The sequence below is a fragment of the Nerophis lumbriciformis genome, linkage group LG29 (assembly GCF_033978685.3).
Source record: "Nerophis lumbriciformis linkage group LG29, RoL_Nlum_v2.1, whole genome shotgun sequence".
Lineage (NCBI taxonomy): Eukaryota > Metazoa > Chordata > Actinopteri > Syngnathiformes > Syngnathidae > Nerophis > Nerophis lumbriciformis.
In genome coordinates, this window is record NC_084576.2 from 19697024 (window position 1) to 19721236 (window position 24213).

Sequence of the window (24213 nt, forward strand, 5' to 3'; positions counted from 1 at the left end):
ATCCACCTTCTTCCTGATGTATTACCACTTATTTCTCATTTGTTTCTATTAATATGATTTGCTTATTTATAAGAGGGCGTAGCCTGGGCAGCAAACATCTGCGATCAATTCCACGCTGATTGGGACGTAACAAAGAAATGTGCTTCGATAAATGCGTGCGCCCACCATCTGATTTGTTATCTTGCATATGCCGTTTTCTGGAATTGAACACACGCCATTTTTTTGTAGAAAATTTACGCAACTCTTAATACATCATGTATTTGTGTGAATAAGCCAATTTATTTTACCTGCCCTGAATCATCTTGTTGCATGGCAACCACTGACATTCAAAATTAGTTGTCGTAAACAAAATCATATTACCATATTCCATGTTCATCAAAGAAAATAAAAATTCAGTAAATTCATTATGAAAACTAATTTATTTACAAGATAGTCAGCAAAATATTTACATTTGAATAAAACCTTGATTCCCTTTGACTTAAAATTGTTTTTTATGATTTGAAAAACAAAACAACTAATAAATAAACTTATAGTACACAAAATAGGGCTCAGAACTGACAGATTAAATGACAGTATTTACAAATAAAACCACATTTTTAGCTTTAGGAAGACAAATTCTGTAAGTACACTTTTGAAAAGTAGACGGTCAATGCAGAGGTGACTGGGCCATTTTAATATTCTTTAAAATAAAAAAACTCCTGGAGATGAAAAGAAAATAAAGAACAAAATGAGAAGAGGCAATTAAAGAGTCAAATGGACAAAGAACTGAAGAGTTTCACCTCTAGTGCTTTGCTGGGGGTCTCAGTGAATGAGTCTCTTCCTGCTGTAGCTCCGCCTCGACAGTCTGATGGGCCGGTTGAAGGGAGACAGCTCCGTGTCGACTTCCATCCTCCTCTCGGCCGCTATTTCGTCTGCAACAGTAAGCGCGTCAAGTTGGGGGTTAGAATAAAGCGCCAACATAGTGGATGCCACGAGTTGAAAACCCATAGAAGTGGATATTGGATCGCATTTATTTACTATTTAGAAGGCATAAAAAACCCAAAAGAAAGTGTTCTTGTCTTACATAAGAACTATCAATGATGGGCAAACTTTAAAAAAAAAAAGTGCATTTTGCGCACACATTTTTTTATTCAATGAAATTATTAGAATTTGATGTAAAAAAATTCAGAAATTCAAATACAAAAAATGATGTGTTAAAAAAAGAAGCTTTGTCAATAAAGACACCTTGATGAAAAGTATGGTAAATGACCTGCGTGAAGTAAGCCCCCCTTATTACAAATAACACTGTCATTTGTTTATGCTGGTACAGGTTTTAAGTTATTCTAAAATACATTTTCTGATTTTTCCTTTGAGCTTAATTTTTTTTTTTGTCAAACTATCATTGTGCTATTTTATTCATAACCAGCCACCCCCACCTTGTCAAAATCTCCCCAAAGTCGTCCCAAATGTTTTTTTGTCAAACTAACAAAACAAAAAAACGTGCAGCACAAACATTTGGGGAGATTTCGACAAGGTGAGGTGGTTGGTTATGAAGAACACATTAGCATGAAAACGATAATAGTTTCATTTTTGTAGCACAAACGGTTGGAACAAGCTTGGGGAGATTTTGACAAGGGGGGACTGGTATGAAGAATAACACGTTCATAACATAAAACCTGCAATAGCTACCATAAAAACTATAACAGAAAATAATTTTGCAGCACAAGCATAGCACAAATGAATGGGACAAGTTTGGGTAGATTTTGACAAGGTGGGGGTGGGGTCTGGATGACGTCGCTAGTCAGAAAATGTTTTTAGAATAACTTTTTTCTTTTACGCCTTCAGTGTCTGACTTCAATTAAGTCGGGTATTAGACTGTGAGTCTAGCTGAACAGAAGTCTTAAGTAGAGTTCATAAGTCTTCCATTTGTGCCAGACACAGCCTTATTCAATGCATGCTAACACATTGCACTTATACTAAGGTTTGATTAGCGAAAATATACGATGGCATATCTGTTAATTTATTACATGTTTTGGCTCTGCCCATCCTTGAACAGGACAACATTTTTTAACACTGTCTGTGGTCACTGGCGAAAGGATTAAACCGAATCCTCTAAGTGGACTATTTGGGGTGGCACCTTAGACGTCTATCCTTATCAAATCCAAAAAGAATCTTGTAGCATTCACTACTTTGTTGGCTAGAAGACTTGTTGCGTTAAATTGGAAGGCAACACCTCCTTGCCCCTCCCGATGGATTAAAGATAATCTGTATGTAGTACTCAAACTGGAGAAGATTAGGCTGATATTGAATGGTTGTTCTGCCAAATTTCAAGAACTGTGGGGTGCCTTTCTGAAATAGGTACTGTATAAGGGAATGCTCTCCAAATTAACCCTGACTGATGACACAATTGAAATGTGAGTGGTTGATGAGCCTTGTGTGTGCTTGTGGGTTGCTAATCGTTCAGGAATGCAGCTGTCTGTGGTTTTATGTCATACTTGCCAACCTTGAGGCCTCCGATTTCGGGAGTTGGGGGGGCGGGGGGAGGGGGGGGGCGTGGTTGGGGGGCGTGGTTAAGATATATATATATATATATATAAGAAATACTTGACTTTCAGTGAATTCTAGCTATATATATATATACATATTTTATTACATATATATATATGTATACATATATATACACATATATATATATATATACATATATATATAAATAAATAAAATACTTGAATTTCAGTGTTCATTTATTTACACATATACACACACATAACACATCTACTCATTGTTGAGTTAAGGGTTGAATTGTCCATCTTTGTTCTATTCTGTCACTATTTCAGAACACACACATTATACAAATATACATTATAAAATCAATAAGAAAACGGGAGCTATAATTTGGGAGTCTGAATTAGGATCAGAAGTTCCTATATAAACATTGCGCACTCACGTCGCCTTTTTGTATTGATTACTGCAGCTGTGCATTCACAAATACAAACCACAACTCACAAACACTTTAGAGTTAGGCTCCACCATCAGAATGTGTACTTAAACTTATAAAGATCACATGGATATTATTCAGTGAGTTGATTCAACAAAACTAACCTGTTATACAGGAGGAAAAAGCACACAGGACGTTTCAATTGTTCACAGACTGGTCGCACTCATCAGAATGACAAGACACTTCCGGTCTGCAGGTGATAGCATTCAATTGGGAAGAAACGCCCTACTGCCCCCTACTGACCAATGTGAATACTGATAAATGTGTAATGACAGCTCCAAAAACGAATTCAAACCACAAAATAAAATAAATAAATCAACACAAAAATGTGACACATTATGGGTGGGTCACATATGCATGTACAGTAGATGACAGTATTGTCCTGTTTAAAAGTGTCACAACATTGCTGTTTACGGCAAACGAACTGCTTTACGGGGACGAAAACTTGACTGCTGTTGTTGTGTGTTACTGCGCTGGGAGGACGTTAATGAAACTGCCTAACAATAAACCCACATAAGAAACCAAGAACTCGCCCTCGATCATTAGCTGTTTATATGGTGGGAAAGCGGACGTGAGAACAGGCTGTCAACACGTCACTCAGGCCCGCATGGAGCTGGAGGCCACGCCCCCTCCAGCTCCGCCTGAATTTCGGGAGATTTTTGGGAGAAAATTTGTCCCGGGAGGTTTTCGGGAGAGGCGCTGAATTTCGGGAGTCTCCCGGAAAATCCGGGATGGTTGGCAAGTATGTTTTATGTTGACATTGGTCTGTGATTTCTTACTTTATTTCTTTTCTTTGTTTTGTTTATTTTCTATTCCAATTTCACTTGTCAGGGGGAAAGAAACAGCATTTGATGTATGTTTTACAACTTGTCAATTGGAAGTGTGTGAAAATTAACAAATGTTTAAAAAAAAAAAAAGAAAAGAAAAAAGAACAACTTCAAAACTAATGGCACAAACCAGCAGATAAAAGGCAGTGTTTTTTTAATATTTGCATTGATAAGAGGAGCCAACTTCAAACAGGTTAAAAATTGGCATCGTTGAGTACCGATACCCAGGGAATAGGTACAGTAACAATTCAAATGTACCCATCCCAAGTTGTATCAGGGCTAACTTGACCAGAGAAGTTGTACCTTGACAGTGTGGTGATCTGTTGCTTGAAGAACCTGGTTTGCCCTTGAAGAGCAGTGGCGACTGAGTGAGGGCAAAAATCCCACTCGCTGTCACTGGCTTCCTCGCCTTTGAGCTGGTAGGGGTCGCTGCTGTAGAAATGTCGTAACACAGAACAGACAATGGTGAATACATGACTAGCAGCCAACATTTCTCTCAACTTATCAAACCAAATAATTCATTAGAATGATGAATTGTTAGCAAACCAACATAATTTTTGCAAATTAATGTTATAAAAACGTGTAGCTTACTTGACTCGACGTCTTCACTTGCAACTGCCCACATCATTTCTTCCTCAGCCCTTAGAGGACAAGCTGCAATTCTGTCCTCTACAGAAGACCGAGGAAATGCTTGTTCTGAGCTCGCCGTGTGGCCGGGCTCATCAGCTTCATCCATGTCTGACAGCCTGCTCACTCCGAGCTCAGCCTCTTCCAGCAGCTCTTCCAGCAGTGGCTCCCCTTTCTGGCAACGCTCTTTGCCTCCAACGCCTTTGTCTTTGGCTCTCTTCCTCCGGGGCCAACTGTTCAGGTTTTCCGGGGTCACCTTTCCGACACTCTGAGGGGACGGGGATAAGGGGAAGGTATCTGTCGCAATGGGTTGCGTGGTCCCCGCAGGATGGCGTGTCGGGGTGTAGGACTGGCAGATGTAAGTCTGAACCACGCCGCTTTTAGCTGGCGTGACGTGGGTACAGAGAGATGGCGAGACGCAACCAGCATCTTTGTGTTTGGGGTACAATGCCAATGGGCTCTCCAGCAGTGAAGGTTTAACGCTGACTGAAGGGCTCTGAGCTCCTAGTTGAGGACGGTTATCAGTCACCAAATCGCCCGCGTTCATAGAGTCACTGCAACGGAATTTGAGTTTGGGAAGTCCAGATGTCTGCATTTCCATTTCTACTTGATAGGAAGCAGATTTTGGTGTACCCGTGCCTTTCTGTTGCCTCTGCCTGGACGGTCCTCTAGGCGTTGAGAACCTAGGGAGGTCATTAGCGTAGCCCAAACGAGCAGCCGCCTCCCGCTGCTGGCGGTCGGGAGTCTGCCTGAAGCCATAGCTGCGACCAGGCGTACCTTGTGTCTGTAAGTGTCCTTTTGGAGATGGCACTTCTGACTCAAAGTCTTGACTGGACTTTGAAGGCTTGCGGGAAAAGGTTATTTTCATTTTGAGGCCTCCGCTAAATTGCGTCTTTACGACTGACGCGTCCACTATGTCCATGCTGTCGTCAGTGGTGGCGTTGCTTTGTGAATCAGACTGAGAACTCTGCTCACTTTGGGACGTTTGCAAACACTCCGCTTTTTTCTCTTTTGACTCCACGTTGCATTCCAGACTTGAGGTGGATGGGGGGTTGTTGGTATCTTGTGCTGAGGTAAAGCTGTCACCCGACTGCGATCTTGAGTTTTTACTGGGGGTTTTACCAAGTGTCAGAGACTTTGCTGGAGACACATCTGAACTGTCCAATGAAGATTCTAATGCTCGCTTACACGGAGACGTAATGCTTGGACTTTTACCTGGTGTTCGTCCAGACCGAGTGACCATTTGATGAATGGGGCTTGGTGTCTTGGTTTGACTTCTAGTAGCGTTTGTAGACAAGTTTTTTTGACAAGGAGAAACTTCTGATGGCACCACCCCTAGTTGAACATTTTGGACACTTTCAGAGGATTTAGTGTCCCTTTCCTGTAGCATAATGTTACTTGGTGAATCCCTGAGAAGGTTTACTTGACAAGATAAATTAAGTGCTCTGTGCTGAGTTTTCTCAGGGGTCTTGAAAGTCTCATTTTCGTTAGGGCTTTTAAATGAACTGTTGAACAACAATCTGGGTGAACCACGAGATGCAATGCGAGGAGAGTCAGGCACCTTGAACGTGACAGCATCCTCTGGCACAAGAGATTTTCTTGGCGATGGAGACCAAGTGACACTCTTTTTGGGAGTCTTGGAAACCAAATGTAATCCAGAGGAAGAGGCACATTCCAAAGTCTTGACAGGTGTCCTGAGAATGCCCTTAAGTGGACTCTGTAGAGGACTTTGCTTTGGGGGTGTCTCTCCAACAAATGTTCTACTAGCAGGAGACGTAAAGGACCTGCCCCTCAGGGTCATTCCATGTTGTCCAGTAGGACTCTCAAATAGGTGCACCCTGGATGAAGGTGGAGTTCTACAAGTTCCTGGGGTGCCAGGAGTTCTCCAACAAAGGGCTCTGGTGCTTTTTTCTGGTGTCTTAACAGGACTCTACACAGAATAAGACATCAGTGTAGAATATTACTTTCATAAAACAGTTCTAGAGAGTTATAGAAAACACATCACATTTTTTAACACATTATTTAACACATAATTTAACAACCTCTTTGCTTGATGCAATGTCTGACGCCGGTAGAGCATTCTAATTTGCTGTATAAATAAATGGACTTACCTCAAAGACACTGGAGTCTGTGGACAGCCGAGATCTGGTGGTCCTGGGTTCTTCCGCAGAGGTAGAAGGACGACAGGGAGACTCAGCTGCCCCAAAAAGAAGCCTCATAGGAGACCGTACTTTTTTCACGTTAACGTCTTCACTGAGCGGAAGCTGGGAGGCAGAGAGCGCCCTCTCCAGGTTGCGGGAACGAGGGTGGGAACTTGAATAAAAGGAGTGTCTCCGAGCAAACTTCTGTATCCTCGGGCTCCTTCTGAGTTCTGCCACAAACACAAAGTTGAATGTTTATTGTCTAAGATCCACTGAAAAAAACAAAAGGGAAAGGTAATCACAAACCTTCTGCTGGTTTTACTGGTGACTCCTCCACAATGCACTCCTCACTTGGTGCAGAGCTTCTACATACAGAAAAAAATATTTTCAAATGTGCATAAGGATTGTTAAATAACAAAAAGCTTTCAGCCAAATATGCTACTTTGCTTGATGACACATACCGTCCAACTTTTTGTCGATAAAGGAGCCTGTTGGACACTTGCTTGTGGAGGGGTGTGTCACTTACTTTGTTTGTTATGAGTCTGTGCCTCTCTGAAAAAGAAAAAATATACAGTGACACACTAAAAATAAAGAGCCGTTTTGTTCAGAAAATGCATTAATTGCTTCGTGGTCCAGATTTTACCTTCAGACTCATCTGATCGTTTGCGTTTCAGTCCTTCCACAGACGACACAGACCGGCTCCTTGGGAGTTTAGCCTTCTTAGATGGGGACACCATCTCTTGGTTGAAGAGGTTTCTTCTCACCTTGGTAACTTCTGGCAACAAATCAGAGATTGTATTGAGGACAGTGAATTTTTTTTTCCAGTTTGAGAATCATGTACAGACCCTGAAGTATTGTCACTTATCCATTTTGTAGAAACAACAGCTTATAACACTGACTTTTAATTAACCTGTTGGTTTCAGAAATGGCTCATATGAAAGCTAAACCCCTCCCAAATCATGTTTAATATAATGAAATATATTTCCTTCACTGAAGAAAGATTAATCATTTAATGAACACAGAAAGGTTAGATTTTGGCAATACACAAGTTTTGTCATCTGCAGGGACTAATGTGGAAATTTAACAAATTTCCTTCAGTTACAAAAATATGTTGCATAACGTCAGTGAATTAAGTAGTGGCGGTGTGATATCCATATTTAATATCTTGTATGTCTTCCATGAGCTTGAAGGACTGCAGCCATGTGGTTCGACAATGATTCATACAATTTATTGATGAAGTCATCAGAAATAGCAAAGAAAGCAGTCACCTCCCAGAGTTAAAAGTTAAAGTTAAAGTACCCATGATTGTCACACATACACTAGGTGTGGCGAAATTATTCTCTGCATTTGACCCATCACCCTTGATCACCCCCTTGGAGGTGAGGGGAGCAGTGAGCAGCAGCGGTGGCCGCGCCCGGGAATCATTTTTGGTGATTTAAGCCCCAATTACTTCATCAAGATTCTTTGATTTCGTCTTCAATGCTTCTTCTTTCATTCTACCCCAGACTTGCGCAACGATGTTCATGTCTGGCCATTCTTAGAGTACCTTGATCTTCTTCACCTTGAGGAACTTTGATGTAGGGATGGGAGTATGCGATCAAGCACCATCCTGCTTCAAAATGTTCCCCCTTTTTTGGTTGGGAACATAAGAAGGAGCTAACACTTCTTGATATTTTAGGCTATTGATATTGCCTTTTGCCCTGCAAATCTCTCGCATACTTCCATACTGTGTGTAACCCCAGACCAGGATTTTCCACCACCAAACTTAACTGTTTTGTAGGTGAATCTCGAGTCCGTGCGGGCTCAAGTAGGTCTCCTGCAATATTTGCGGGGACTGAAGTAATTCAACTGAAGATTCATCCTAGAATTTCACCTTCTACCACTTTTCCAGGGTCCATCCTTTTAGCAGGTGGTGGACCTAGGCAAAAGCCACACATTTTTAAAATTGCTTTTTGTTTAAGACTGGTTTCTGGGCACTGATTCGACCATGGAGGTCATTTGGAGAGAGAATTCCACAAACTGTTCTAGTTGACACGGGAACTTGAAGTAACCAGGCTTGGAGCTCTGCTGCCGTGGAAAAAAGGCTGGTCTTGGATTTTTGAGCCAACAAATGGTCCGTTGTCTTGAGGGGTCTGCCGGACTTGGGCTTGTCAAAAACATCTCATCTCTTCAAATCTTTTTCTTTGTACTTGACGCTGAGACACATTGAGGGTGTCAGCCACCTCTGCAGGGAATATGGTCTTCAGCCTCTTGACAACCAATACTTTGGTCTCAGGGTGAATCTTAGGCATGTTGTCAGCGGTCAAGTGGCAGTTGATGTGAAGGTCTGGTGTGCTGGGATTCTTTTTATATGTACCCACTAATTGATTGATCAATTATGATCAGAGGTGCGGCTGTAATCTAGGATTGGGATATGAAATGGCAACAAGACTTTTGTCCTTGCAAAAACTGCTGTGAATGTTAGAATGCTTTTCAGCAGTTTTCTTTGGCTACAAAACATTATTTCAAAAGCTGTAGGGATTGAAATGAGCATTTTATTGTAAAAAGATTAGATATATATTTGAGGGGCACTTAAGATCAACTTGTACCCAAGCGACAAGACTTCTGTCAGGGACTGTATAAGTCAATATTTGCATTGATAAGGGGGCCAACTTCACACAGGTAAGACTTATCTACACCAAAAAGCATACTGTACCATGTGTTTCCCGTTTCTGAGGTTGAGGTACCGCAACTGCTTCCTCTGAAGCGACACAGACTTTTGACTTGGACTAAAGAGGACAAAATAAATGGATGTGATATTGGCAATTAGAAACATGAACGATGGATTAATACAGAAATTACAAATAAATTATTGACGATTAATTGTCTAGGTTAATCTCACAGTTCGTGTTGTCTTTTTGGGCATCTCTATTTGGCGGAGACTCTGTGAAGATTCTGTCATACTGCGATGACGGGTCAGCATCCCACTCCTGGAAATGATTCACAGATATTCAACACCTGCAAAATCCCACCAACAATAGAACATGCAGCTCCTCCGCCTCTCACCTCCGTTTTTTAGCTGAGCGATCTCGCAGATCGTGCAGGCGATCGCTATCGTTTGAAAGCAAACTGTGTGCTGCAAGCGAGGACGAGGACGCTGAAGGAGAAACACTGTCCTTCGCCACTGACTCGTCACTGAAGAAGTCTGTCGGAAGAACGGCCACTAAAGCCTCAGGGAGCTGCGTGCCCAAGCTGTGGTAAATGTCTGCCAGGACCCTTGGGATGGCTGTCAGGAACCTGCCATGAGAGACTTTAGTTAAAATAGCTACATCAAAAAAAGCTTTGCCTTTGTAATAAAATCTGGCTTTTGAAAATAAATAAATAATTAAAACAGCAATGCGGGTTTATTGCTAAATAGGTAAAACATGACAAGACTATTGGACTAAAACACTTACACTGGAAGGACTTCATCTTGAAGAAACCTTGCGAGACTCACAGGGTCTTTTGATAGGGATATAATTCTCAGCATTTCCGCCACCTTAACACAGTGGTTTAAATGGAGAAAGAAAACCAGAAGTCAATAAATGGATTGATAAAAACAGTTGCAGTTGTAGACATTTCACTCAATCGAGGGCATCCTACCTCTTCAGCCATCTGTTCAGAATCCAGGTCATCAGCCTGTTCTGAGGAGAAAAGTCTGCATAACTCCAACCTTAGCCATGCCTGGAGCTGGCACCTATTGGACACAAAGTGTATTACTGTACTTAAGAGGCTACCTATTAACATACAGAGACATCAAAAGGATGAAGCACACATCAGACACTTACTCTCTGACTTTGCTCTCAACATTAGAGGTGGAGCCATGCGATTGCCTGATGGATCTGCCAGTCTTCAGAAGGTGCTGCTGGGAGAACTGCAGGGTCTTGACCTGTGAAGGAAAACATGATTTTACACATGCAAATGGAAACCATGTGTCATTTTCTGTGATTGATGTCAAGCTGTTCACATCCATTGTTACGTTTACCAAATTGTGTTTCACCTGCAGCTCGGACCCTTCCATGAGGAACATTTTCACAGCAGTCAGAAGCTGCTGAACACCAGCGGGAAGAGAGAAGTCTTGCTCCGCCATAGTCTTCTCATAGGTGGATTTCAGATGAGACAGCAACTCGGCTTCACTGGTGAAGGCTGACAGAGGAAGACACAACTTGATAAGTGTGAATGCCCAAGCATTCACACATAAGATTCTACACCAAAAAAATCATATTATTTTCCCGAAATTCCAAAATATCCCTTTCTCAACTGTTGTCAACATTTTTCAACCGATTACAAAAATTCTAACATCATCTATGACAATTGTGCTAGGATCAATATTTATTTAAATTCACGATTTTCCTGAAATTACCAAATTCCAAGAAATTCACATTCAAATGAACGGACATATTTAGGGCATACCGGTAGTTCTACAATGCCCTAAATTCTCAAAATTTTGCAGCGATGTTAAACCCGAATCCGACCTTTCAACCATCCACCCACACTACTTTCCGATATATATACAACGCAAAACATGTTTTCCCTTTCCTAAAATTCCAGATTTTCCCGGAATTTTCTGCCGATTTGGGCATTACGTATACAATCTACTGCATATCAAACATTTCAGATTTCAACCGTTTTACCAACCACACACTCTACTCACCCTGGACATACAAACCAGCATGTTTCCCGGTTCCAAAAATTTCCTGATAACCCGGTACCCGGAAATACCAGGGAACCATGTCTAGGCGTAGAACGCTTAATTTATTCATTGTGCCGCTGTAATCCTTAGGGCGCAGCCATTTTTGTGGTCGTCACTTCCTCAGCAGAACAGTACACATGGGGCGCAGCCATTTTTGGAGAGGCACAGACCCTTATGTCACAACCCGTTTTCGCAGTTCATTACTTGGTCGCCACTTCTCAGTGCTTCAGCATGTGTTTCTTTTCTTGCCATTCATTAAGTCGATTTTGTTATTCCATATATAAAATACACTTTTAACCTGTAGTCACTTTGCCTTTAGCTGGGGACAACAGAAGAAAAGTAGCTTGCACTGGAGCGAGCTAGACTGATCTGTGCAATGTCCCTCACAGTGTACATTCAATTAGACACAATTCTGCTCTCCGACCAGCGGAACTGAGAACGTGAGTGAAAAGGACGACACCCACCGAATCAGAAAAGTAAACCGTTACTTGGTGCTATACTCGGCAAGGTGGTGCGAACGTAGCACCGTCAGTCTGCACCAAGCAGAACTCAGCTTCCGCCACAAAGTGGACATTAATACAAGAAAATATAAAGGAGCTGCCGAATGGTTCGTGTTTCAGTTTGCTCTTTCCGCCAGACTCTACAAACTGGGACAAGCGAGCAGTAGCCTTGCTCATTGGGTCTTGTGCAAATGTCAACTGTAACCTGTCTGGTTCGTCACTCAGAGATCAGTGCGCAACTTAATAAAACGATGTCCTAGCTTGCATTGTTAACGACAGAGACAGTGTTGTCAGATCTCAAAAGAGAGACAAGCAACTATGAAAACAAGTTGCTAACAATAAGCGGATTTAGCAACACTGGATGGAGAAGCAGCACAAAGAGGACCGCATCAGTCCAGTCTCGAAGATAAATGCTGTACAATATGAAGACATTATTTATTAATAATTAAAAAAATACAGTAGCTTCTATTACATTTTATTCTATTGATTTTCAAACAGTATTTATTTAAAAGTAGTTTTTTTCCATTCATTTTCAATCGCTTGCCCCTCTATTTATAAAAAGGCACGTCACATGTTAAATTTGTAGAGTTTTGGGGCAAGCATAGATGAAATTAATTTGAATTCATTTAAATGGGCGGGCTAATGTGAGACACGAGTGTTTCGAGTTATGAGCTCGGTCATGGAACAAATTGTGCTTGTAAGTTGAGGTACTACTGTATTACATCACAACTCCAACCTGGGAACCAGTCCTACACGAATCAACGCCAGGTTTGATTAGAATAAGCTCACGGGAAGTTTACGACATGTCGTTTAAAGTAGGAGAAAAGGAGTGCTTGATTTGCTCACCCTAAACTACCTGCAGCGCAGTATGGGTAACATCGCATCATCGGAGCATTTTTTTATCGTTTGTCGCAGCTATTTTATAATGTTATTAGATTTACTAGTAAGACGCCATAATTCTTCATATCAATAATTATCTGTCCGATATTTATCAGGCACCCCTATTGAACACACAATGAATGGGAGACGTTCTTGTGATGACAGTGAGTGATACTAACTGATGACGTTGGCTGCTCCAGCTCTTGTTTTGTCGTTTGAGCGCCTCTTCGACGGTCGCTCAGCCCCTTTGTCCTCCGGCCCCATCGGCTCTGCATCAGCCTGGCTCTTCTGGGCCTTTACATTAAGCCGCGCCACATTCAGCATCTGCAAGGAGCGACTCATTGTTTTCATCTTCTGCTTTACAGGTGTGCGCTGGGTGCCTCCTGCAAGGGAAAACAAGTTGACTAGTTGAGATTTCTCAGTAGTACACTGTATTAACTGGTTCTCTTATTTGATTTCATACGTTTTTTGCCCCTCTTCTTGTCTGCTCCCTCTGATGTCTGGTACAGTTCTGCTAGGTCATTGGTCAGCTCTGTTTGGCAGAGAAAGTCCTCTTCTTCTCTTTGGTCAGGCACTGCGTAGAATGACCTGTCAAGGAATGTAAGCCAGGGGTTTTTAACCTTTTTGACCAAGGGTCAAAGTTTCTCCACTACAGAGGGGCCTGGGCCTAACTCAAATATTAACACTGAGTTGGTAAGTCTTTGTCTTGATTTTAATCGCATTCAATAATTATATATAACCTAGTCACAGCTTAAGAGGATAAACTCTGTCAAATCATATAAATGGATTTGTGTTAACCACAAATATTATTAGGTCAGGCTGAATACAAAAATAAATATTAATCAAATATACGGCAAAAGAATAGACTCATAAAACGATGAAAAATATATTTACATACAATTATTGCTGAAATAAATACACTAGTAAATTAATTGCAAATTATTACATTTTCAATCAGATTCATCACATTTTGGAGTATGGATTAATACATTTTTAATCACAGGTGATCACTTGCTTGCATAATCAAATTTTGCTTAAAAAAAGACCAATATTTGTACACAAATTCAATTTTATTTTAAAAATGTCATCCAGGAATGTTTTTTAAACATTTTACTTGAATGCATTTCATTTATTTGCACAAAAATCGGTAAGTTTAGGCATGTGAGCACCCTTTTTAGGAAAAAAAAGAAAGAAAGATGAAAACTGACGAAAAAAAAGAAAATTTTTATCAGCACAAAGTGCTGCCACACAAGCACCGAAAGACAATTTCCTGCAATTGGGTGCATTTCAACACTATATTTTACATTTAGATTTATTCTCATTAACCAACCTTTTTGGCTGTCTTTTTGACAAATGTCCCACGTAATGTACCACAAAATGTTTTTTTAATGATAAATTACTGACATTATCGTTAAAAATGTAATGTAAAATTCTATATGCATGCAAAGAACTCAGAAAACGTTTCCCATTTGGCAACTTGTTAATTTTGACAGCCCTAGTAAAAAAAATATGTTTCTTAAATAAACTGTCAATAAAATGTAAGCGCAAATTAAAATACAGCTTCGCCACTTTAGTCATAAACTTTGTGCTTAAAAAACGTATTTATGACTTTAGCTCAAGACTTCTTCTGCTTGTTTGATATTGACATTACTGCCAGAAGTGGTTGACATACGGACCACCATTGAGAAACCCAAATTTTTTGACAACCCTATAGTTGCAAAAACCTAGTTAACGGCCCAAAAATAGGCCCTGGTCCTATGGATGTATATACAATGTATATACTCTGATGATTAACTTGTGTGATGACTGTATTATGCTGATAGCATACCTGCCAACTTTTGAAATCAGAAAAACCTAGTAGCCAGGGTCCAGGGGCCGCAGGCCCCGGTAGGTCCAGGACAAGGTCCTGGTGGGGGGTTCAGGCTTCGCCCCCCGACGCAAAATGATTATTAGCATTCAGACAGGTTAAAATGTTGCTAAAACCATCACTTTTCTATCAGTCACAGTGACTTTTCAAAACAAAAATATTATAGCAAAAATCATATGGGTTGATTGACATGTTTATTCTGTAAGCTAACTTCAATAGTTTGAAATTATTTTGACAGTTAATGCCAGTTATCCTGTCAACCTTTCACAAGACTTCAATTTGTTAATTGAAAGTATAAACAGTATAAACACTTTTTACAGTAAACAAATGGTAAAACAGTACTAAACAATTCCATTAAAAAAAAAATTGCTGTCATTATTAACTTTCTGTCCAAGCTTGTATAATCTACTTCCTTGTTCAATTGTAAAAAATATTCTGTGCCTAAAATTCACATTTCTATCACAATTATCATACTGTAAACATGGTAAGCTAACTTCATTAAAATTAATAGTCCTGTCAATAGCATGGAATTACAATTCAAATGTAGTTTTTTTGTAAGCCTTTCAAAAGAATTCAAAATATGAAAAATTAATGAAAATTAATTTAAGCCATCAGACACTTGAAAAGTGGCACATCACATCTCTAATGTAATCATTTTAACTTTTCAACAGAAATAGCACTGCAAAAATATTAAGGACATACTTCTGTATTTTGGTAGTTATGCTGTCAACATTTAACAAGATTTCTTCAACTTGGACTTGAAAGCATAAATAGTATAAACACTTAACAATTCCAATAGATAACATTGGTGTCATTACCTTTTTGTGGCTAAAATCCGAAAAACGTTGAAAGTTTTCCACTTGTATCGCTAGCAACGGCATTAGACTTGTGTTTTTTTTGTCCCAACGTGGTCTTTTACATCGCTAATTCCTCCGTGTCCGATCGAAAAATCTTGTCTGCACAAGGTGCAATTCGCGTAGTTTTCACCCTTTTTGGAACGGATAATTATTCCCGGATAGGCTTTTGAATATTCTTTACGGAATGACTGCAGTTTTCTTTTCGGTTTAAGACTCGTTTGCGATGTTTCTCCGGCTGATTCCATGATCGTTCGCTCGTTTGGAAACAATGGCAACAGGTGCCTCGTGCTTGGCAGCGGTGCTATAAATAGCCTCGCGCATTTTAAAAAAATACTTTTTTTTAATTAATGAAAAAACGTATTTTTTATCACTGCAACCGTAACCCGGAATAGGTTGATGAAAACCGTACTAATTACGGGAAAACCGGAGTAGTTGGCAGGTATGTGATAGTATATATTTGTACCATGAATTGATTTACGTGGACCCCGACTTAAACAAGTTGAAAAACTTATTCGGGTGTTACCATTTAGTGGTCAATTGTACGGAATATGTACTGTACTGTGCAATCTACTAATAAAAGTTTCAATCAATCAATGGATAAAAAAACTGATGGAAGCAGTACAGCACCAGGGCCAACACTGCATACTACAATGTAAGCTTATCAATGTATCATTGGGAAACTTTTTAAACCTTTCATTTTATACGCTTGCAGTAATAATGTGTGTACCTCAATGACTCCATTAAATTGGAAGTGACTCCCGAGTGATCTGAATGAGGAAACCATGTCTCCAACAATCCGACTGTCATCGGGCGATGACTAAGCTCCTGCTGGGCCCACTCTGGAACAGTATGATCATTTGGCGGATCTAAGAGGACAAACGCAAACATGCAGACATGAAAAAGTCAGCAGAATGTTTACTATTTCTTAAATATTTTTTCAAATGTATAAATTAAGCCAGCAATGGAAAAGAGGTTTTGTCCTTACCATCAGCGTTGTCACCACCCTGCTCCATCATGTCGTATACGACGCCTAAGACACTGCTCACTACTCCTGGCAGGTCAGCAGAGGTTCCCGCTGTGGTGGAGGCAGATATGCGCTCAGTGGTGCGAGGCTGAAGGTGCTGAGCGATCGCGGGATGGATGACGGTGAGCAGAGCTGAAACATGGGACAACGGCGAGAGAACAGCTGAGGACGACAGGCCGCTGATGCTCACCTCCGCATACTGGGAGGAAAAATAAGCAGAATTTAATATAGGTTAACTACAAAAAAGCAGATTACATGTTATTGAAAGTTGTATTTAGATGTGTCACCATGGGCAGTGAATGAGCAAACAGCTCCATTAGGACGTGAAGGAAGGAAGGGGCTTCTGGTTCGCTCGCGTGGGAGCACTGAAGCAGCCACGACTCTGTGGAGGTGCCCGACAGTGAAGAGGCATCCCAGCCATGCAGCACACCCTTCAGACTCACTTCCACACCCTCAGGTTGGCCGCCTTGTCTCCAGGACATTGGCTCTAAAGTGATAGCACAGCTCTGTGCAACGTCACCTGAGGGAGAGGAGACTTACAGGTGAACACCACAGGGATTCTTTATGTTCAATGCACAAGTCATTTGTACTTAGATTAGAGCTGCACGATGTATCTACATCGAACCAACATCGAGGTTTTAATTAGTGGGATAACGTAACCACAAGAGGCTGAGGGTTTTTTTTCTCCGCCGTAACCAGCATTCGAGGGACAGCCATGTTTGTCAATCAAAATTGTTGAGTGATTTTGTCTCTCGCTTAAAATGGAGAAAGACGTGTCACTCTGTACATCGCTCTCAGCAAGTTTATTTAACAGTAGGATTAACTGAATGCAGTGAGCACTCTTTTCAGTAATCACAATCTTTGCACACAAGAAGGACAGACAGCCTTGCGACTTGCCAGTGAGAAGTCCCGTAAAGTAACAAAGAAAAAATATGATGTCAAAGCCAAATATCTGGGAATATTTCCACTTTAATTCGGATGGGCAATATGAGCCCATCAACACAGACCAACGAGCAAGAATGCTGTAATCACGTGACAGCAAAATATAAAAAATCCACTATTCGACCTAGTTTTTCCAACTGGAAAAAAAATGCACTTTAAGATGTTCAATATTTATTTACAGTAAGTTATATTATTGCTTACAGAAATTAGTCAATTTCATTTTGTTTATGTACTTAGGATAAAGTTATTTACCTTGTAATTACAGTACAATGGTAAACAATTCTACAGTAGTGACATAAATAAATAATGATAAATGGGTTGTACTTGTATAGCGCTTTTCTACCTTCAAGGTACTCAAAGCGCTTTGACACTACTTCCACATTTACCCATTCACACACACATTCACACACTGATGGAGGGAGCTGCCATGCAAGGCGCTAACCAGCACCCATTAGGAGCAAGGGTGAAGTGTCTTGCTCAGGACACAACGGACATGACGAGGTTGGTACTAGGTGGGGATTGAACTAGGGACCCTCGGGTCGCGCACGGCCATTCTTCCACTGCGCCACGCCGTCCCTAATCTAATTTAATATTATTTTAAATGGTTACTTGCATTATAATCACATATCACAATTACATTATAAATTGATTTATTTAGTTTAAGAGCAAAATGTTGACAAAAGCTCTGTCTGCATTAAGCAAAAATATTTTAAGTAAATTATTGCATATTGTTGTTCTTATGTGAGAGTCTAAACAAGTAACATGTCTTTCTTCACTCATTATTTTCAGTTGTATGCATTTATATGTATAAAATAAAAAAATTGCAAATCAAATCGCAATTTTGGGGAGAAAAAATGCATTTAGGTTTTTACTCAAAATCGTGCAGCACTAATCTCGATCTTGTCCACGTTATACTTGTTTTCACTTTTTACATGTGTATGGCATGATAAAGGTTTGGTAAGTTTGCATTTTGTTCTGCATAACTTGATGAAACTATTTAATCCAAACATTAAATAAGAAATAAAATATATATTAAAAAAAACAACCTTGGTCGAGCCGCAGAATGCCCCGTGTGACAGGAAAAGCAAGGCTGTGTTGGTTTTCAGACGACAGCAGGTATTCAAGAGTGGACCGGAACGGCAAGCTCTCGATCCCGAGGGGTGTCTTCTGAGCGGTGTAAAGGTTCAACAGTGCCACCATCGGGATGACTTTGCCACCAACCTTTGCCAGGACCTGAGAGAGCTTGTCAGAGCCAAGCTGGTCCTCACATTGCATGTTCTGTATTGAGGTAAGGGCAATGCAGATGTCCATCAGTGGATTTATTTGACCAAAAAGTGAGGATGGAATGATACAAAACTTTCATGTCACGGTTACTGTGACCAAAATGATTAGTTATTATTGTCGCTGGAGTGTTAAATGTGATCATGCCATTTATAGACTCTGAAATCTTTTAACAAAGTTCTACTTAAAAAAATAACTATAATGAAAAGACACAATATACTTTCTTCAGGGTCTCTGCAGGTTTCAACATGTAAAATTTAAGACTTTTTTAAAACCATTTTGAAAATAATTTATGACCATTTCACATCCATACGGACAAAAAATATAAAAAAGTAAAATCAGAGGTCGACAATGAATTGTAATTATATGAATTCATTCACTGCTCGTTCATGTTTGAAAACAAAATGGTTAAACTAACTAAATACACCCGGAGCTTCTCTAGTTTAAACTAATTGGAAAAAAATATTAGCAAACATCGTAACAGCTAATTTTCAGATTTGCCATAGAAGTGTTTTCTTGCATAAGGTGCAGTGTGCTTCATATCAAGTGTTGTCATGTAACCTCAACATCAGCAATGGTAGAGGAAAGCACAATATATTGTCTGTGAAAGGGACAGTCAGCATCTCTGCTAAAGCTAAAAGGTTAATAACTTTGGTAATGTTTTTTTCGGCTGTCAGAATTGAGCAAACTGATAAAAACATCTACAGTACTACTGTATCTGCACAAAGTAGTGAAAAACAGTGTGCAGACAGAGTGATTGTCTAAAAAGGAAGGCAATTATGGCTTGCAAGCCTCAAACAGAATTTGGATGTGAATAATGTGGATAACATTCAAATGTGCTGAACTCATTTTGTATCCGGTGTATATGGATACATTTGTACCTGTTTTTGTGACTTTTTTGAAAACATATTGCTAATACACAAGGATTAGTATTTATTTCGGCATGACAAGATGACATTCACAAATCTCCATTGCTTTCCTCACCCCACAATAAGATGTGTAAACACTAAACAGGCAACCGCTTTTAATGTCAGTTGTTGTATAAACTTGGTGTAAAGATTAGGCATGAGAAGCTGACCTGAAATTATTGGAACAAATAATATAAATAATAAGAGAATTATGTTTTTTTCATATAGTTTTACTGCTGAGTACACTACTACCACAGAGAAATTAACATGTGCTTCCTGTATGTAATAATATGATTTCACTACTAAACATCTCATTGTGATTTCCTTTGGCAATTGGCGCCACTTAACCCACATAACACTCCTTTGGTGGGGTTATGATGAGATTTACAAAGTTGTGCAAATGTTTGTGGCGTTTCAGCATCTTTTGACAGACTTATCCTGGATTTTTGACTTTTACATTATCATTCCATTCACTTTCACCACCATGTTTACAAACACTTCCTTCCTCGATGGCTGCACATCTGGGTACGAAACACTTTATACGTTTCCATCCACCATCTTCAACCATGCATTACATTGATCGTTCAGGAGACACAAATCGTTGAACTTTTACTTACCCATCTTATGCAAGTAAATTGGCTTTGCTGTGGGCTTTCGTTAAGTTTTCTCCATTGCTATGCTAACTAAGCTGTCAACACACAGCTGCGCGCGCACAGCAACAGCTGGTGGTGTTTGATCAATTCTGACCAGGCAGCAGTTAGTTCCGCTGTGTAGTTACGTTATAGCGTCTTCAAAAATCGAAACATTTCAAAGCGAGACTGAAGTTTATGCATGTTTTGAATAAAAGTAACATCAATAGATTTTTAAGACCTTTCAAACTCTTATTTAAGTCCTTTTATGAGATTTTAGGAGAATTTTAGACATTTTAAGGCCTTAAATTCATATTATTGGACTTAAGACTTTTTAAAAACTTTTTAAGACTCCGTGGATACCCAGTTTCTTGGCAGAAGAAATATTGTTGTGGAGTCTTAAGAGCCACATAAAATGTATATTTTACTTTTGTTTTAAATTATATGTCAGTGAGTTTTATGTCTTTGTTTTTATGCTTTCCTATACTGTATGTTTACTTGTTTGTGGTGTACAGCCCTTTGTTTTTCAACTGTAGTTTTTAAAGGGCTTTAAAAATGAAGTTGATATGGTGTATTTTTATGTGTTGCAGTTTTTTGTTTTTTTTTTAAAAGGTAAAATAAATAATCAATTACGATTCAGGAGCAATAAAAATCGATTATTGATGTATATTGATGCAGTTTTACATGTATTTTCCTTTCACCAAATACGCGTTTGTCACTTGCAACTAGTGTTGTCCCGATACCAATATTTTGAGTGGTAGAAAATGAATTATTAATCTACCTGTTCACTTACTGTTAATATCTGCTTACTTTCTCTTTTAACATGTTCAATCTACACTTCTGTTTATATGTAATAATCACTGATTCTTCTGTTTGGATGCTTTATACAGTATAGGGTGTACATTTGTACAGAGTGTATAGGGTGTACATTTTGCACAGAGCGTATAGAGAGTACACTGTACAGACAGTATAGAGTGTACACTGTTCTCTTCCACACCTTTCATTGCACTTCTATATTTTTATATATTTACACATTGTTTTCTTGCATGCATACATCGCACTGTATGGAATGGCCTAAATCTCGTTACCCTGCGTAATGACAATAAAGCTGATTCTGATTCTTTACATTCGTTTTGGATGATACCACCAATTTAGGTATCAATCCGATACCAAGTAGTTACAGGATCATACATTGGTCATATTTAAAGTCCTCATGTGTCCAGGGACATATTTCCAGAGTTTTTAAACATAATATACATATTAAAAAATAAAATAAAATAAAAAGATTTTGTGGTGCTAAAAAATATTGATGTAATCATAGTAGTATCGATTAGATACGCTACTGTATTTGGTATCATTACAGTGGATGTCAGGTGTAGATCCACCAATGGCGTTTGTTTACATTCAGGAACGGCGTCATTAGTGGTCATGCCGGTGAGCTACGGTGTGTAGTGAAGCATGTTTAGCTATTCCTCGTCCTGCAGGGATGATACTTGTAAGAAACTTACTTTATTCGTCAGCATGGAGGCGAGAATCATTTAAGAAGTAGCTAAAACACTGCCGACCGTGGCTGGACTATAGCCACTAGCTAGCTAGCCATGTCTTAAAGCACCTCTTCCTGAGGGTGTTTCAGTGGTACAGCTTCACTTTTATCGTTAGTTTTTAAAGCCAAAATACGTCCATTTTCCCTTTTCGGTCTACACACCTTGTCTGCTTGTAAGTACTCCGTGATTGTGCGCTGGCGAACATGCTCGTCTGCTCGTGACGACGACGGAGGGGCGGGGGGAACCTGTACTTTTTAGAGACGGTACAGTATAGTACCGAATATAATTCATTAGTATTGCGGTAATATACCAATACTGGTATACCGCACGGTACAACCCTACTTGCAATATTTAAAAACATCCATCCATCCATTTCCTACCGCTTATTCCTAAAAACAGTGCATTTGTAATAAGAAACAGTTAAATTAATTTCCATTACATTTACCAAATTGACGGAACTGTGTGCAAAACTGGAACATAACTGCCCTAAAATAAAAGGAGCTGGTCAGATCTATCGATGAGGTGAATCGCTGCAGTCAGCCAAATTTTACAACAGTCATCATTACTTTTTTTTTTTTTTTACAACAAATATATTGATTAACGCAGCATGTTGGAACAGGGGTTAGTGCATGTGCCTCACAATACGAAGGTCCTGAGTTCAATCCCGGGCTTGGGATCTTTCTGTGTGGAATTTGCGTGTTCTCCCCGTGACTCCGTGGGTTTCCTGCGGGTACTCCGGCTTCCTCCTAGGGATAGGTTGATTGGCAACACTAAATTGGCCCTAGTGTGTGAATGTTGTCTGTCTATCTGGATGCAGTTGTCTGTCTGTCCGAATGCAGCTGAGATAGGCACCAACACACCCCGCGAACCCAAAAGGACAAGCAGTAGAAAATGGATGGATGGATGACCGACGTTTACGATTTTATAATCGTCCAAGTCCGAATTATGATGCATCTGAAAATCGATTATTTCCCCCACCTCGATTTACAAATTAGATTGCAAGTTATTGTGACTCTAAAGTTAAAAGTACCAAAGATTGTCACACACACACTAGGTGTGGTGAAATTTGTCCTCTGCATTTGACCCATCCCCTTGTTTACACCCTGAGAGGTGAGGGGAGCAGTGAGAAGCAGCGGTGGTCGCGCCCGGGAATCATTTCCAACCCTTGATGCTGAGTGCCAAGCAGGGAGGTAATGAGTCCCATTTTTATAGTCTTTGGTATGAATTAACCCCCAATTCCAACCCTTGATGCTGAGTGCCAAGCAGGGAAGAATGCTGATATGAGCTTTTAAACATAACCCGTTAACCGCTGCCAATCAAATGGTGAATAAGATACTCTTTAGGGTTCATGTTTGTAAATCTGACTGTGATGAAGTCAGCGCCTCACCAGCCATCAACCTCACCGCACGTCACTAGTGTGTTGGTTTTCTCCAGGCACCAGTCGGCGGGGGTAGTCTGCAGCTCACCTGCGCTATTAAAAAAAATGGACAAAAAGCCTACCTGGACACGCGAAGAGCTGTCAAGCCAGTGCAGCACGACGTGCCTTTGAGCCAGCATGTCCTGGACAGCTTTGGACAGAATGTTCTCGGACAAGTCCGAATGTATGTCAAGGTGTTCCGCACAGAGGAAGTCCGCCAGTTGTGTCCAGCTCCGTGGGCACTCGGACACAATAAACACTTCATTCCTCCCGTGGCTCGAAAGGTCGTCCTCCTGGGAATGTGCGGGCTTGCCAGAAGCCCGGCTCGCCTTCCTGGGCCTGAGGGACAGCTTGGTGGGAGAGGTGATGTCCGGTCGGTCCCACTGGAAGTCCAGCAGGATTTCCTTCAGGGCGGTTTGCACCGAAGCGGACTGGCTGCAAGGCTGCTTCCGCTGCGGGGTGCGGGACTTTTCCCTCTCGTCGAATTCTACCTCGAAGTCCTGGAATGTTTTGTGGCAAAGCTCCTTAAAGTCCGAGCCCCTCGCTTTGAGGCTGGCGTGTCGGCCCGTCTTGCTTTGGAAGAACTTATAGCCCCAGCGCACTTTGTCAAACCCGTGCTTGTATCCGTAGTGCAGCAATATCTGTAGAATCCCACGTTTCAGGACGTCCACACGATCTCGGTCATCCACATCGACGACAAATACCAGGTTGTGAGAAGCCATGGCGGCAATCGGCTTCAATGGAATGTCAATTCAAACATGTGCGCCATTGACAACAAATAACATGAGCGACACAAACTTCATGCTAGCTCGTAGTAGCTACTGCGACTCATGTAGCGATACATTTTCTTCCATTATTGGTTCAAACGTTTGACACACAGCGAATTACGTAGACACTAGCCACGTCCGCGTTTAAGTTACTGCCACGAAAACGTCTCAAAGCACAGCACAACATTTTGTCCCAAATTACTCGGCAGTCGCCATTTTCTCGTCGTCGCCACCTCTTAACCGTTCGCGCTCCTCCAACGAAGCCCCGCCTTCTTTTAGCTGATTGGTCAACTCCCTTCACAGAAACATCCTCAT

At 40.5% G+C, this 24213-nt stretch overlaps 1 protein-coding gene across 2 annotated transcripts; it reads right to left on the minus strand.

Moving 5' to 3' along the window:
• Positions 1-277: 277 nt before the first annotated feature.
• Positions 278-24139, minus strand: ticrr (TopBP1-interacting, checkpoint, and replication regulator). 2 transcript variants are annotated; one of them, XM_061924833.2, is made up of 22 exons: positions 23215-24139; positions 18399-18630; positions 16698-16930; positions 16372-16609; positions 16114-16252; positions 13126-13250; positions 12842-13045; positions 10591-10736; positions 10379-10479; positions 10194-10287; positions 10007-10089; positions 9618-9848; positions 9454-9541; positions 9268-9340; positions 7216-7344; positions 7034-7124; positions 6879-6937; positions 6543-6802; positions 4396-6361; positions 4108-4236; positions 780-911; positions 278-698 (listed from the first exon to the last, which is right to left on the minus strand). In XM_061924833.2, exons 1-21 carry the CDS (start codon positions 23851-23853, stop codon positions 802-804), a joined length of 5370 nt encoding a protein of 1789 aa, XP_061780817.1. In that variant the 5' UTR covers positions 23854-24139; the 3' UTR covers positions 278-698; positions 780-801. The 2 variants fall into 2 exon arrangements, with proteins under 2 accessions (XP_061780817.1, XP_061780816.1); XM_061924832.2 differs by having other exon boundaries at positions 7216-7347.
• Positions 24140-24213: the final 74 nt, after the last annotated feature.

What these genes read in the sequence shown, in the direction of transcription:
- ticrr (XM_061924832.2), bottom strand. Translation starts at nt 23,853, where the DNA reads ATGGCTTCTCACAACCTGGTATTTGTCGTCGATGTGGATGACCGAGAT. An exon ending in CCAAAAAGACAACACGAACT is followed by an intron (nt 9,341 to 9,453) that starts GTGAGATTAACC and finishes TGTCCTCTTTAG; the next exon opens with TCCAAGTCAAAAGTCTGTGT. An exon ending in ACGATCAGATGAGTCTGAAG is followed by an intron (nt 7,125 to 7,215) that starts GTAAAATCTGGA and finishes TTTCTTTTTCAG; the next exon opens with AGAGGCACAGACTCATAACA.